General features: G+C 46.7%; 1 protein-coding gene across 1 annotated transcript; it reads left to right on the top strand.

Moving 5' to 3' along the window:
• Positions 1-2,070: 2,070 nt before the first annotated feature.
• On the top strand, positions 2,071-12,448 carry NDUFS7 (NADH:ubiquinone oxidoreductase core subunit S7). Its single transcript, XM_083484214.1, has 8 exons — positions 2,071-2,182; positions 4,235-4,271; positions 4,808-4,876; positions 6,398-6,518; positions 7,697-7,876; positions 8,906-8,952; positions 10,141-10,229; positions 12,237-12,448. Exons 1-8 carry the CDS (start codon positions 2,167-2,169, stop codon positions 12,332-12,334), a joined length of 657 nt encoding a protein of 218 aa, XP_083340340.1. The 5' UTR covers positions 2,071-2,166; the 3' UTR covers positions 12,335-12,448.
• The last annotated feature ends 1,170 nt before the right edge of the window (positions 12,449-13,618 follow it).

Genomic DNA, 13,618 nt, shown 5'->3' with positions numbered 1-13,618 from the left:
GGTTAATACATTAGCAGGGTTTTAAAATGGCTTGCAATTTTACAATGAATGGATGATAGGTGATTTAAATATGTTACAAATGTAACAACGGAAACGCAGTATGTTGGCAAATAATGGAACCAGGGAAGTCAATTTGTTTTGTTTTTGGAATTTCCCTTTCTCCTGTGACGAGGCTGCATTTTAATATTTTAATGTTGTCTTTTAATCTTGTTTTTAAGTTGCATTCATTCGACTTGTTTTTATTCTTGCTTGTCAGCCGCCCTGAGCCCGGCCTTGGCTGGGGAGGGCGGGGTATAAATAAAAATGATTATTACAGAACTTTAGTTTAATGGTTGCTATCAATTTGATTTTAATTAATTTTTATAATGAAATGTTTTTAGAATGTTGCACTATTTTATTGTTCCAGTTACAGATAGGTAGCCGTGTTGGTCTGCCATAGTCAAAATAAAAAAAATTCCTTCCAGTAGCACCTTAAAGACCAACTAAGTTAGTTCTTGGTATGAGCTTTCGTGTGCATGCACACTTCTTCAGATACACAGAATTTTTATTTTTATTTTATTGTTGTTAGCTGCCCTGAGCCCGGCTTCGGCTGGGGAGGATGGGATATAAATAAAATTTATTATTATTTTTATTATTATTATTAGTTATTTTTAGAATATATATATAGATAGATAGATATAGATATATAGATAGATATATAGATGTAGATGTAGATATAGATAAAATGATAATAATATCTCTGGTTCGTAGGAACAATAAAAACCTTCCTTTGACCTTGCACAAAAAAAATAAGCTGGCAATTGTTGCTTTTGGGTTGTGCAATGCATTTCCTCCTTCCTAAGTTTGGCGGTGGCAGCCAGGGAGGCAGCTGGGTCTCTGTGGCGCAATCGGTTAGCGCGTTCGGCTGTTAACCGAAAGGTTGGTGGTTCGAGCCCACCCAGGGACGCGGTGGGAAGCTTCGCTTTTTTAAAAATATATATTCCTTTCTAAAAAATTTTTTGTTGCAAAAATAAAATAAGGATGCACGCCTCCTTTGCAAGCTGGGGCGCGCGAGATTGCATCAAGGGAGGTTGATAGCAATATGGATTGGTCGATAGGGACGCTATGAAAAATATCTATATATGTGCAAGAAAGGGCAAGGGAGTCTTTTGCCCGGAACCAAGATGGCCGCGCCGGCAACAAAGCCGGAAGCAATTATTTCAAGCACATTTTTATTTTGTATTCTTCGTTTTTTATTATTTATCATTTTTCTTTTCCCTTTTCTTTTTCTTTTTTGTATTTTTCTTTCTGGACATTTGGATGCCGTGCTTAATTCTTGCTTTCTCTGTCATTTTTGAAAATGCAATAGAAAATAAAAATAAAACACAACTTCCCTAAGCCAGTTTGTTACTATATCTCGATTTCAAAGAGCTGCTGTACTTCAAGCACATTTTTATTTTTATTTTATTTTTATTTTCCGTTTTTTTATTATTTATCATTTTTCTTCTCCCTTTCTTTTCTTTCTTTTCTTTTTGAACATTTGGATGCCGTGCTTAATTCTTGCTTCCTCTGTCCTTTTAAAAAATGCAACGGAAAATAAATAAAAAAATAAAAATAAAAAAATAAAAAAACAACTTCCCTAAGCCAGTTTGTTACTATCATGTATTTTGATTTCAAAGAATGTAATTTTGACCTTGAAAAGCCTGGAGCGGGGAAGGCCTGCTATTCCTCCCCTTGCCCACTAGGTGGCAGCAGCAGCACCAACAACAGCAGGCGCCTCAAGCCACACGGAGCCTTTAGGGAGCAGCAGTTTATTATTTATCATTTTTCTTTTCTTCTTTGTATTTTCCTTCTGAACATTTGGATGCCATGCTTAATTCTTGCTTCCTCTGTCGTTTTAAAAAATCCAATAGAAATAAAAATAATAAAAATAATAAAATTTCCCTAAGCCAGTTTGTTACTATAATGTATTTTGGACCTTGGCCTGCTATCCTGACCCTTCGCCACTAGGTGGCAGCAGCAACAGCTGCAGCAGCAGCAGGCGGCGCCGCCAGGAGCCGGAAGCGGAACCTTTGTAGGGCGGAACTGTGGCGCCGGCGGCGTCGGTTCCCGACCCGGAGCCTTTAGGGAGCAGGACCCGCCTGGCTCCGCCCAGGGAGGGAGAAGGTGGCTTGAAGGGCTGCAGAAATGGCGACTCTGGCAGGTGAGGGGGGGCTGGGGTGGGTGGGGTATATTTTTGGGGGGTGGCTTCCCCTGCTGGCTGACTCCCCCCTTCCAAACTTTAAAGGTCAACAGCCCCAGATATGCAGATGACACAACCTGAATAATAATAATAATAATAATAATAATAATTAATAATAATGGCAACAGGTGGGCCGCATATTTATTATTTGGAGGGGGGGTCCCATCCATTAGGAAAGCCTTCCACACGCTCCCTCTAACAAAAAAAGGAGACACCCACCCCCGGCACTGAAAATGTTTGTTGTTGTTGTTTGGCATGCCCAAGCATTAGGAGCTGTTGTTGTTGTTGTTATTTAGTCGTTTAGTCGTGTCCGCCTCTTCGTGACCCCCTGGACCAGAGCACGCCAGGCCCTCCTGTCTTCCACTGCCTCCCGCAGTTTGGTCAAACTCATGCTGGTAGCTTCGAGAACACTGTCCCACCATCTCGTCCTCCGTCATCCCCTTCTCCTTGTGCCCTCCATCTTTCCCAGCATCAGGGTCTTTTCCAGGGAGTCTTCTCTTCTCATGAGGTGGCCAAAGTCTTGGAGCCTCAGCTTCAGGATCTGTCCTTCCAGTGAGCACTCAGGGCTGATTTCCTTCAGAATGGAGAGGTTTGATCTTCTTGCAGTCCATGGGACTCTCCAGAGTCTCCTCCAGCACCAGAAGTCAAAAGCATCCATTCTTGGGCGATCAGCCTTCTTGATGGTCCAGCTCTCACTTCCATACATCACTACTGGGAAAACCAGAGCTTTCACTATACGGACCTTTGTTGGCAAGGTCCTGTATGGACCTTTGTTGGAAGACAGGAGTGCCTGGCGTGCTCTGGTCCAGGGGGTCACCAAGAGGCAGACACGACTAGACAACAACGTGTCCGCCTCTTCGTGACCCCCTGGACCAGAGCACGCCAGTTCCCGCAGGTCGAAGCAGCCGCTTAAGCTATATAAAAGGGTTTTGTTGGAGGGAGAGGCGGAGAGAGGGAAAACTCCGGGGGCCTCATTTAAAGAAAACCTGTCTCCCAGATGCTTTGTGCTGATTTTAGAGGGTAGGAGTCTGCACCCAGAAAAGACGTCTGGGCTGTTGAGAGGCCTTGCCCCCCAGATCTCGGAAGAGCAGGCAGGGAGGCTAACAAAGCGTGTAATCTGTTATGGATCTTGGTAATATGAGCCTTGTGCTAGGAAGCTGGAGATGGTCCCTCGGGTGACTGGAAAGTGGCAGGGATGTTGTCAGGCGAAGGCAAGTGGAACAGGTGCTTAGGCACAGCGCCCGTGCGCTGGATCTGTCCCTTAATTGCCGCAGTTGGCCTGTTTGCAGCCTTCGGAGGATGGTGCCTTATGCTCCCTCCAAACAAAATTGGTAGAATTGCATTTATTATTATTAAACTTTATTTGCACGTTAAATGTTACATGTAATCAACCACGTTATTCTATTATATAAAAAAAGATCTACACGAAAAGAGAAAAGAAAGAAAAGACAAAAACAAAAAAATACAAACGGGAAAATCTTGTCAAAAACATACAGCTGTTTAATAAATACAAACCATCATTGATGATACAGTGGTACCTCGGGTTACATACGCTTCAGGTTACAGACTCCGCTAACCCAGAAATAGTACCTCGGGTTAAGAACTTTGCTTCAGGATGAGAACAGAAATCGTGCTCCGGCGGCGCGGTGGCAGCAGGAGCCCCCATTAGCTAAAGTGGTGCTTCAGGTTAAGAACAGTTTCAGGTTAAGAACAGACCTCCGGAACGAATTAAGTACTTAACCCGAGGTACCACTGTATTCTAAACACATATTTCCAGTGAGAGATCCTTTTATCTTGACCTTATCTTTTACTCCTCGCAACTCTCGCTTTCTCATCTGTACCTAATCTCTGGTTTTATTCCCTGATTTATTTGATGACTTCCTTCTGCCTCTACGCGGCTCCTAATTTCTCATCTATTAAAGTCCCTGCGTCCATTTTTAGCTCTGCGAAAAGCCATTTGTATTATCTCTGTTGAATTTAATCTATGCTCAACTGCTGTGGTTTTCGTTCCAGCTTCCCGCGTCACCACGCGTGGCCTGTCCCTTTGGAGGTAAGCATGCCTGAAGCAATTCTCACTCTCTTAGAGAACACTGAGCCCAATTGTTTGATTATTTCGGCACTTTAAAGGTAAAGGGACCCCTGACCATTAGGTCCAGTCGTGGCCAACTCTGGGGTTGCGGCGCTCATCTCGCTTTATTGGCCGAGGGAGCTGGCATACAGCTTCCGGGTCATATGGCCAGCAGGACTGAGCCGCTTCTGGCGAAACAGAGCAGCGCACGGAAACGCCGTTTACCTTCCCGCCAGAGCAGTACCTATTTATCTACTTGCACTGGTGTGCTTTCGAACTGCTAGGTTGGCAGGAGCAGGGACCGAGCAACGGGAGCTCACCCCGTCATTGCGGGGATTCAAACCGCTGACCTTCTGATCGGCAAGTCCTAGGCTCTGTGGTTTAACCCACAGCGCCACCCGTGTCCCTCTGCCCCACTAAAGGAGGATGCGAATGCAACTTTGGGGTGGGGTGCTGATTTTGAGCGCTGTGCACGAGCCCCGCTTTGAGACCCACAACTTCTCACTGTCTCCAAACAGGCCCCTCGCGGCGTCCAGCGCACCCGCTCGCTCGCTCCATCAGACGCCCGTGACGGACAGCGCAGACAGGTAGGCCGAACCCCAAATACCCCCCTCTTTGCCGGGCAGCCAGGGGGGATTCTGTGAGGCAGGCGGAAAGGAGCTTTGAGAGCCGCCGCAGGGTAGCCACAAACCCGGGAGACCTCGCTTCCGATCGCCTCTCCTCGAGCCGGTTGCCCACCTCTCAGCTTAGCCTGGAAGGGGAACCCAGGGGTCATCCAGCCAAACCCCCAGCAATACCGGAGTTGCGGCGAAAGAATCCCTGACTGATGGCCTTCCAACCTCTGCTTAAAAAGCTCTGAGGAAGGAGAGTCCACCACCTTCCCAAGGGAGACTGGTCTGTTATCAAACAGCTCTTACTGTTTGATAGGGCCCTAAGAAAGTTAGATTGGCTTCAACCAGAGCCAGGGCCTTTTCAGCACTGGCTCCATCCTGGTGGAACGCTCTGCCTCATGAGACCAGGGCCCTGCAGGATCTGATTTCTTTCCGCAGGGCCTGTAAGACAGAGTTGTTCCGCCTGGCCTTTGGCTAGCAGCCAGTTTGATTCCCTCTTTTTCTTTTTTCTTTTCCTTCTCCTCCTGCGATGAGGCTACATATCAATATTTTAATGTTGTATTTTAATTTTATTTTTAAGTTGTAATCATTCAACTTGTTTTTATTATTGCTTGTAAGCCGCCCTGAGCCCGGCCTTGGCTGGGGAGGGTGGGATATAAATAAAAATTATTATTATTATTATTATTATTATTATTATTATTATTATTACCACTAGAAAGTTTGAATCCATTGGTTCGGGTCCTTGCTGGCTCCATCTCCCATGGGACAACTGCCCTTCCAATATTTGATGATGGATCTCATATCTCATACGCTTCTCTAAGATTATTTACCGTATTTTTTGCTCTATAAGACTCAATTTTTCCCTCCTAAAAAGTAAGGGGAAATGTGTGTGCGTCTTATGGAGCGAATGCAGGCTGCGCAGCTATCCCAGAAGCCAGAACAGCAAGAGGGATTGCTGCTTTCACTGCACAGCAATCCCTCTTGCTGTTCTGGCTTCTGGGATTCAGAATATTTTTTTTCTTGTTTTCCTCCTCTGGCGCGTCTTATAGAGCGAAAAATACGGTATATCCTGCTTTCCACTCATGTAGGTCTCAAAACGACCCCCAGCAACGATAACATATAAGCAATTTAAAACCCACACATTTTTAAACACCAAGAATTTTATATCTCCACCCGAGAACATCTGAGATCCATCCAGGGCGATGCAAAGGCCACTGGAAATTAAACAGTTTGACCGGGCATATGAAACTCCAGTAGGGGTGGAGTCTCCTCGTTGGACTCTATGCCTAACTTGTCCCTGCCTAACTTCTTGTGGGAGGGAGTTCCATAGGTCTGTGCAGCCGATTCGGAATTTGCACCCAGGACTCCAGTCAGAAACCAGCACGGTTGGAGTGATAACAAGAGCCATGAAACTGGGTTCTAAGGGGGTCATCTAGCCCAACCCCCTGTGATTCCTCAGCGGGGAATGGCGCCCTGATGGTATCCTTTCCTCCGTAGTTCTGCTCAGGTTCAACAGAAGAGCGCCAGCACCGTCGTTCAGAAGAAGTCGTACCTTCCTAGCAGCCGAGGGGAGTACGTCATCACCAAGCTAGACGACTTGGTCAATTGGGCTCGGCGGGTGAGCGGCAGCTTTGCGAGAATTATTATTATTAAAGGGTAAAGGGACCGCTGACCATTAGGTCCAGTCGTGGCCGACTCTGGGGTTGCGGCGCTCATCTCGCTTTACTGGCCGAGGGAGCCGGCGTACAGCTTCCGGGTCATGTGGCCAGCAGGACTAAGCCGCTTCTGGCGAACCAGAGCAGCGCACGGAAACGCCGTTTACCTTCCCGCCGGAGCGGTACCTATTTATCTACTTGTGCTGGTGTGCTTTCGATCTGCTAGGTTGGCAGGAGCAGGGACTGAACAACGGGAGCTCACCCCGTAGCGGGGATTCGAACCGCTGACCTTCTCATTGGCAAGCCCTAGGCTCTGTGGTTTAACCCACAGCGCCACCCGCGTCCCTATTATTATTATTTTGTTTAATTGCTGCTAGAGACTTCGTTCATCCTGCCCTTAACATCTCCTGCAGGCCCTCAAACCTTATATACCTGTGTTTTAGCCCCAGCCACACTTAACCTTTCACTTTCCCAAATGCGGAAGCCGCAAAAACAAAAACGCAAAATAAATGTCAAAAACAGACAGACCTCAGCGTAACACTCAAAACGGAGCATGTTCGGCTTCCAAAAAATGTTCGCAAACCGGAACACCTACTTCCGGGTTTGCCATGTTTGGGTTCCAAGTTGTTTGAGAACCAAGGCATTTGAGAAACAAGGTACCACTGTATTAGCACCTACAATTCCCAATAGAAAAGCCTCGAGTTTCTAAAATAAAAGTTAGTGGCTCATAGGGACGCAGGTGGCGCTGTGGGTCAAACCACAGAGCCTAGGACTTGCCCTTCAGAAGGTCGGCGGTTCGAATCCCCACGATGGATGGGGTGAGCTCCCATTGCTCGGTCCCTGCTCCTGCCAACCTAGCAGTTCGAAAGCACGTCAAAGCGCAAGTAGATAAATAGGTACCACTCCGGCGGGAAGGTAAACGGCGCTTCCGTGCGCTGCTCTGCTTCTCCAGAAGCGGCTTAGTCCTGCTGGCCACATGACCCAGAAGCTGTACGCCGGCTCCCTCGGCCAGTAAAGCGAGATGAGCGCCGCAACCCCAGAGTCGGCCACGACTGGACCTAACGGTCAGGGGTCCCTTTACCTTTACCTAGTGGCTCATATCTCAGTGCTGAGCATCTCCTCCCTCGTCCTCCGCCCACAGAGCTCCTTGTGGCCGATGACCTTCGGCTTGGCTTGCTGCGCCGTCGAGATGATGCACATGGCTGCTCCCCGCTACGACATGGACCGCTTCGGGGTGGTCTTCCGAGCCAGCCCGCGGCAAGCCGACGTCATGATCGTGGCCGGCACGCTCACCAATAAGATGGCCCCCGCCCTTCGGAAGGTAGGCCGGGTGGAATCCGAGAGGCGGCCCTTTCAGGGACGATGGGAGGCGTTGGTTTGGCCCGAGGGCCATATTCGCTTCTGGGGGGCCGCCTGCTGGCAGAGGGCAGGGCTAAAGGCAAAATGTTTTAAACAATTTAAAATTTTGGTTCCTCTTGTTTTGCTTCTGTTGGGGTTGGTAAAATGTTTAGTTGGGGCTGGTGGTTATATTAACTTGGGCATAACTGTAAACGGTGTATTATTATTATTATTATTATTATTATTATTATTATTATTATTATTATTATTATTTATTATTTATTTCTGTCCCACCCCATCTGGCTGGGTTTCCCCAGCCACTCTGGCCAGCTTACAGCATATATAAAAACATAATACAGTGGTACCTCGGGTTAAGTACTTAATTCGTTCCGGAGGTCCGTTCTTAACCTGAAACTGTTCTTAACCTGAAGCACCACTTTAGCTAATGGGGCCTTCTGCTGCTGCTAGAGCACGATTTCTGTTCTTATCCTGAAGCAAAGTTCTTAACCTGAAGCACTATTTCTGGGTTAGCAGAGTGTGTAACCTGAAGCGTATGTAACCCAAAGTACCACTGTACAGATTATAAATAAACCAGTAAAACAATAGAAACTAATAATAATGATGGCATCCAGAAGGGAACACAGCCCTCGGGCAGAGTACAAAGTTTTAAAGGGCAGAAGCAATTATTATTATTATTATTATTATTATTATTATTATTATTATTATTTTCTATTGATTTATTGGTTTGTTTATAATCTGTACAGCCGTACCTTTGATATTCTGTGAAATTTTTAATGTGTGTGTGTTTTTTTGCGCGCGGGGTGGGTGTGTTGCTGTGTTAACAATTTATTTTGCGCTTCTATCTTGTGTTTCCACCCTGAGATTGTAGGATGAAGGGCGGTGCACACATTCAATAAATAAAAATGAACTTAACTAAGCTTTGCAGAGCCAGGTCTCTGCAACTCATTTTGACTCCAGAATGCAAAACCCGTCGTCGTCTTTGTTTCGACAGGTGTACGACCAGATGCCTGAGCCACGCTACGTAGTCTCCATGGGGAGGTAAAGAAAAATGGAAATATTTCTTTCCTATTGTCGTCGGGGAAAGTGGGTGTACTTTGTAATCATTTTTCAAGCTTATAACCTCCATTCATCTCCCTGCCGCCGGTTGTTGCCCGTGATTTGAACTCTAGTCTCTGACGTGCTTTTGCTGCTGTCTCTACTGAATCTTTCCTCCTCCTGCAAACCGCACGCCCTGACGTTTCCGCGGAGGGGGAAACGTTTAAATCGACGTATCCCTTAATCAGCAGTGCCACCTCTTGGGGGGGGGCAGCCAATGGTGCCAGAGGTGCAAATATAATAAATATAATAATCAGATTTCGAAAAGCTGGTATCATGGGATTAAGTCCATCCGTTTGGTTGAAATAATCAAATTTAAATAGTTTAAATTGGATTTTGAACACATGCAATCAACCACTCCTGTTGGAATTTCATCACACTGCTATCGTCCTTTGTGGGCTGTGCAAACTGCTATTCCGAATACCGTTTTTTTATAGGGTTGGGGGCACGGGGGGTGAGCTTGTGACACCAAAAAGATGGCTTAAATAGTGAATAATAGAATTGGCAGAAATGACTGGCAGAATCCGAGACCTGGGAGAAGAGATAGTGGAAGAGGACTGGAAGAAATTTAAGGATTATTTGCAAAAGTATTGTAAATTGTATGAATGTTAGAATGATGCAGGATATAAAGATAATATGGCATTAGTGACATAGTTGAAAGGAGTATGTAAAAACTGGTTTATAAGAACAAAGGTGAAATTTGAATAATATTATGTCAAGCTTAAATAACTGATAACAAAGGGAAAAACTGGAGACATAATAGTTGAAATGTATAATATAAAGTAAGATTTGAAAGAAGGTGAAATATTGCTGAATAAGATTTTGTAAAAGGGAACACAGAAAAGGGAGATGTGAGGGAGTCTGGAAAGAGGGTTAGGGAAATAATATTTAAGAAATTGAATCATTTTTTATGTCCTTTTTATGCCTTTTTTGTTTTTTTGTTTGTTTGTTTTGTCTTTTTTGGCTTCTTTGATTGATTGTGATGGTGTTTTTCTTTTTCGGTTGTGAATGTGAAGTTTGTTTTATTGTTTAAACCTTTAATAAATATCTTATAAAAAAAATATAGTGAATAATAGGTTGGCTAAAACCCTGGACAGCCCTCCATTGGTTTTTTGTCCTGTTATTTTTCAGCTGTGCTAACGGTGGCGGCTACTACCATTACTCTTACTCCGTGGTTCGTGGCTGCGACCGGATCGTGCCGGTGGACATCTACGTCCCAGGTAAACAAGACGACGTGCGTCACTGGGGGTTGGGCTAGATGACCGTTGGGGGGCCCTTCCAACTCTACGGTTCTCTGATTTTGCTAGCTGCTTCTCCTTGGCTGCTCTTCCCCAGCCTGCAGCCGCTTCAGACTCCCGTCAGCCCAGGACATGGGAGTCCAAAGTGGCGGGTGATGACTCTGGACTTGAGATCTGGCCTCCTTGCAGAGTCCTTTTGGACTCACAGCTATCCATGTAGGCGCAGGTCCATTCTGGTGGATCGGGCCCGTCCAGCATGGGTGGCCAACAAGATTCCCCCAAGGAAAGCCCACAAGCGTGTTCTGAGCCCCAGAACAACTCTCTCCCTCTGTGGTTTGTAGCAGCAGATATTCAGAAGCATTCGCAGCTGTCCATGGAGGCGCAGGTCCATTCTGCGTCTAGGGCAGCTGTCTACCAGCTCCATCTGGTACGCAGGATGAGACCCTCCCTGCCCGTGGACTGTCTCGCCAGAGTGGTGCATGCTCTGGTTATCTCCCGCTTGGACTACTGCCATGCGCTCTCCGTGGGGCTGCCTTGGAAGGTGACCCGGAAACTGCAGCTAATCCAGAATGAGGCAGCCAGACTGGGGACTGGGAGCGGCCGCTGAGACCATATAACACTGGTCCTGAAAGACATCCATTGGCTCCCAGGACGCTTCCAAGCACAATTCAAAGCGTTGGTGCTGACCTTGAAAGCCCTAAACGGCCCAGTATCCCTGAAGGAGCGTCTCCACCCCCATCGTCCAGCCCGGACACTGAGGTCCAGCTCCGAGGGCCTTCTAGCGGTTCCCTCCCTGTGAGTTGTGAGGTTACAGTACTACCTCGGGTTAAATACTTAATTCGTTCCGGAGGTCCGTTCTTAAGCTGAAACTGTTCTTAACCTGAAGCACCACTTTAGCTAATGGGGCCTCCTCCTGCTGCTGTGCCACCAGAACACAATTTCTGTTCTCATCCTGAAGCAAAGTTCTTAACCCGTAGTACTATTTCTGGGCTAGCGGAGTCTGTAACCTGAAGAGTCTGTAACCTGAAGCATATGTAACCCGAGGTACCACTGTACAGGGAACCTGACAGAGGGCCTTCTCAGTGGTGGCGCCCGCCCTGTGGAACGCCCTCCCATCAGATGTCAAGGAAATAAACAACTATCTGACTTTTAAAAGACATCTGAAGGCAGCCCTGTTTAGGGAGGTTTTTATTGTTTGATGTTTCATAATTTGCTGGGAGCTACCCAGAGTGGCTGGGGAAACCCAGTCAGATGTGCTGCATATAAAAAAACAAAAATATCCTTCCAGTAGCACCTTAAAGACCAACTAAGTTAGTTCTTGGTATGAGCTTTCGTGTCCATGCACACTTCTTCAGATACACTGAAACAGAAGTTGCCAGATCCTTCTATATATTTAAGAAATAGACTGGAAAGAGAAGCTGCTGAATTGCAACTCATTACCAAACTTAAAACCATGGAGAGACCTGGTCTGAACAGAGACATTGGATTCTTATCTCATTATACATGACTAAGCCATTTCTCACCTTCTCACCCCTTGCCTTTTCCCGTAAGACCTATTACAGTCGTTAAGAGTCGTCAACAGGCTCATCTCAGCTATCTGCCAATCTCCCATTCCCACCACCCTTCTGAGTAATACCCCTCCCCACCTTCTCACTATATAGAAGGATCTGGCAACTTCTGTTTCAGTGTATCTGAAGAAGTGTGCATGCACACGAAAGCTCATACCAAGAACTAACTTAGTTGGTCTTTAAGGTGCTACTGGAAGGATTTTTTTTATTTTGACTATGGCAGACCAACACGGCTACCTATCTGTATAAAAAAAAACAGATCATTATTGCTATCCCTTAGGGGCTTGGGCTAAGGATATTTTCCAACTTCACGATTCTATTATCATTATGCAAGACAAGGGGTGGGCAAGGAGGTTCCGGCCTGGACAACCGCCTTGCCTCTGCCCTGTGACGGTCTGACCGCGAACCCCCTTCTTTTCAGGTTGCCCCCCAACAGCCGAAGCTCTCCTCTACGGGATCCTGCAGCTGCAGCGCAAGATCAAGCGGGAAAAACGACTCCAGATTTGGTACCGGAAGTAGCACGTCGGCTGGCGGGCCCGAAAACGACGGTGGCGCACGTGGTTTAGCGCATTTTGCACACGGATTTCTCTACAAGTTTGCAATTATATAGAGAGATAAACAGAGTACATTGGTTTGGTGGCCTGTCTCTTTTCACAATCAAGGGCTTCTCGCAGGGAGGGAACCGCCAGAAGGCCCTCGGAGCTGGACCTCAGTGTCCGGGCTGGACGATGGGGGTGGAAACGCTCCTTCAGGGATACTGGGCCGTTTAGGGCTTTGAAGGTCAGCCGCAACACGTTGAATTGTGCTCGGAAACGTCCTGGGAGCCAATGTAGGTCTTTCAGGACTGGTGTTATGTGGTCTCGGCAGCCATTCCCAGTCACCAGTCTAGCTGCCGCGTTCTGGATTAGTTGTAGTTTCTGGGTCACCTTCAAAGGTTTGAGGCATACAGTGGTACCTTGGGTTAAGTACTTAATTCGTTCCGGAGGTCCGTTCTTAACCTGAAACTGTTCTTAACCTGAAGCACCATTTTAGCTAATGGGGCCTCCTGCTGCCACCGGAGCACGATTTCTGTTCTCATCCTGAAGCAGAGTTCTTGACCTGAATCACTATTTCTGGGTTAGCGGAGTCTGTAACCTGAAGCGTATGTAACCCGAGGTACCACTGTATTACCATCAGGAGGGCTACCAGCATGAGTTTGACCAAACTGCGGGAGGCAGTGGAAGACAGGAGTGCCTGGTGTGCTCTGGTCCAGGGGGTCACGAAGAGGCGGACACAACTAAACAACACCATAATAGGGACTAGAAGCTTTTCTTTTTAAAAGCTGAAGTTGCGGTTCTGGGAACGCTAACACACACACACCCCATTCACACATTTTGCAAGTGGTGACTTCGGGCCAGTCGCTAGCTCTCTGCCTAACCAACCTCTCACGGTTGTTGTGAAGATTAAATGAGGGAGGGGAGAACTGAACACACCGAGTCGAGCTCCTTTGTTAGGAATAAGTTGGGATATACCACAGTTTTTGCTCTGTAAGACGCACCAGACCACAAGACGCACCTAGTTTTTGGAGGGAGAAAACAGGAAAAAAATATTCTGAATCTCAGAAGCCAGAACAGCAAGAGGGATCACTGCACAGTGAAAACAGTGATCCCTCTTGCTGTTCTGGCTTCTGGGATAGCTGCGCAGCCTGCATGCGCTCCATGAGACGCACACACATTTCCCCTTGCTTTACAGGAGGGAAAAAGTGAGTCTTATAGAGCACAAAATACGGTAAATGTGAAACTGCGATAGCAAGAGCGGGATGAG

Source organism: Podarcis liolepis, assembly GCF_965112155.1.
Source record: "Podarcis liolepis genome assembly, chromosome: 18".
NCBI classification, from domain to species: domain Eukaryota; kingdom Metazoa; phylum Chordata; class Lepidosauria; order Squamata; family Lacertidae; genus Podarcis; species Podarcis liolepis.
This window is presented reverse-complemented; position numbering and strand designations above follow the sequence as displayed.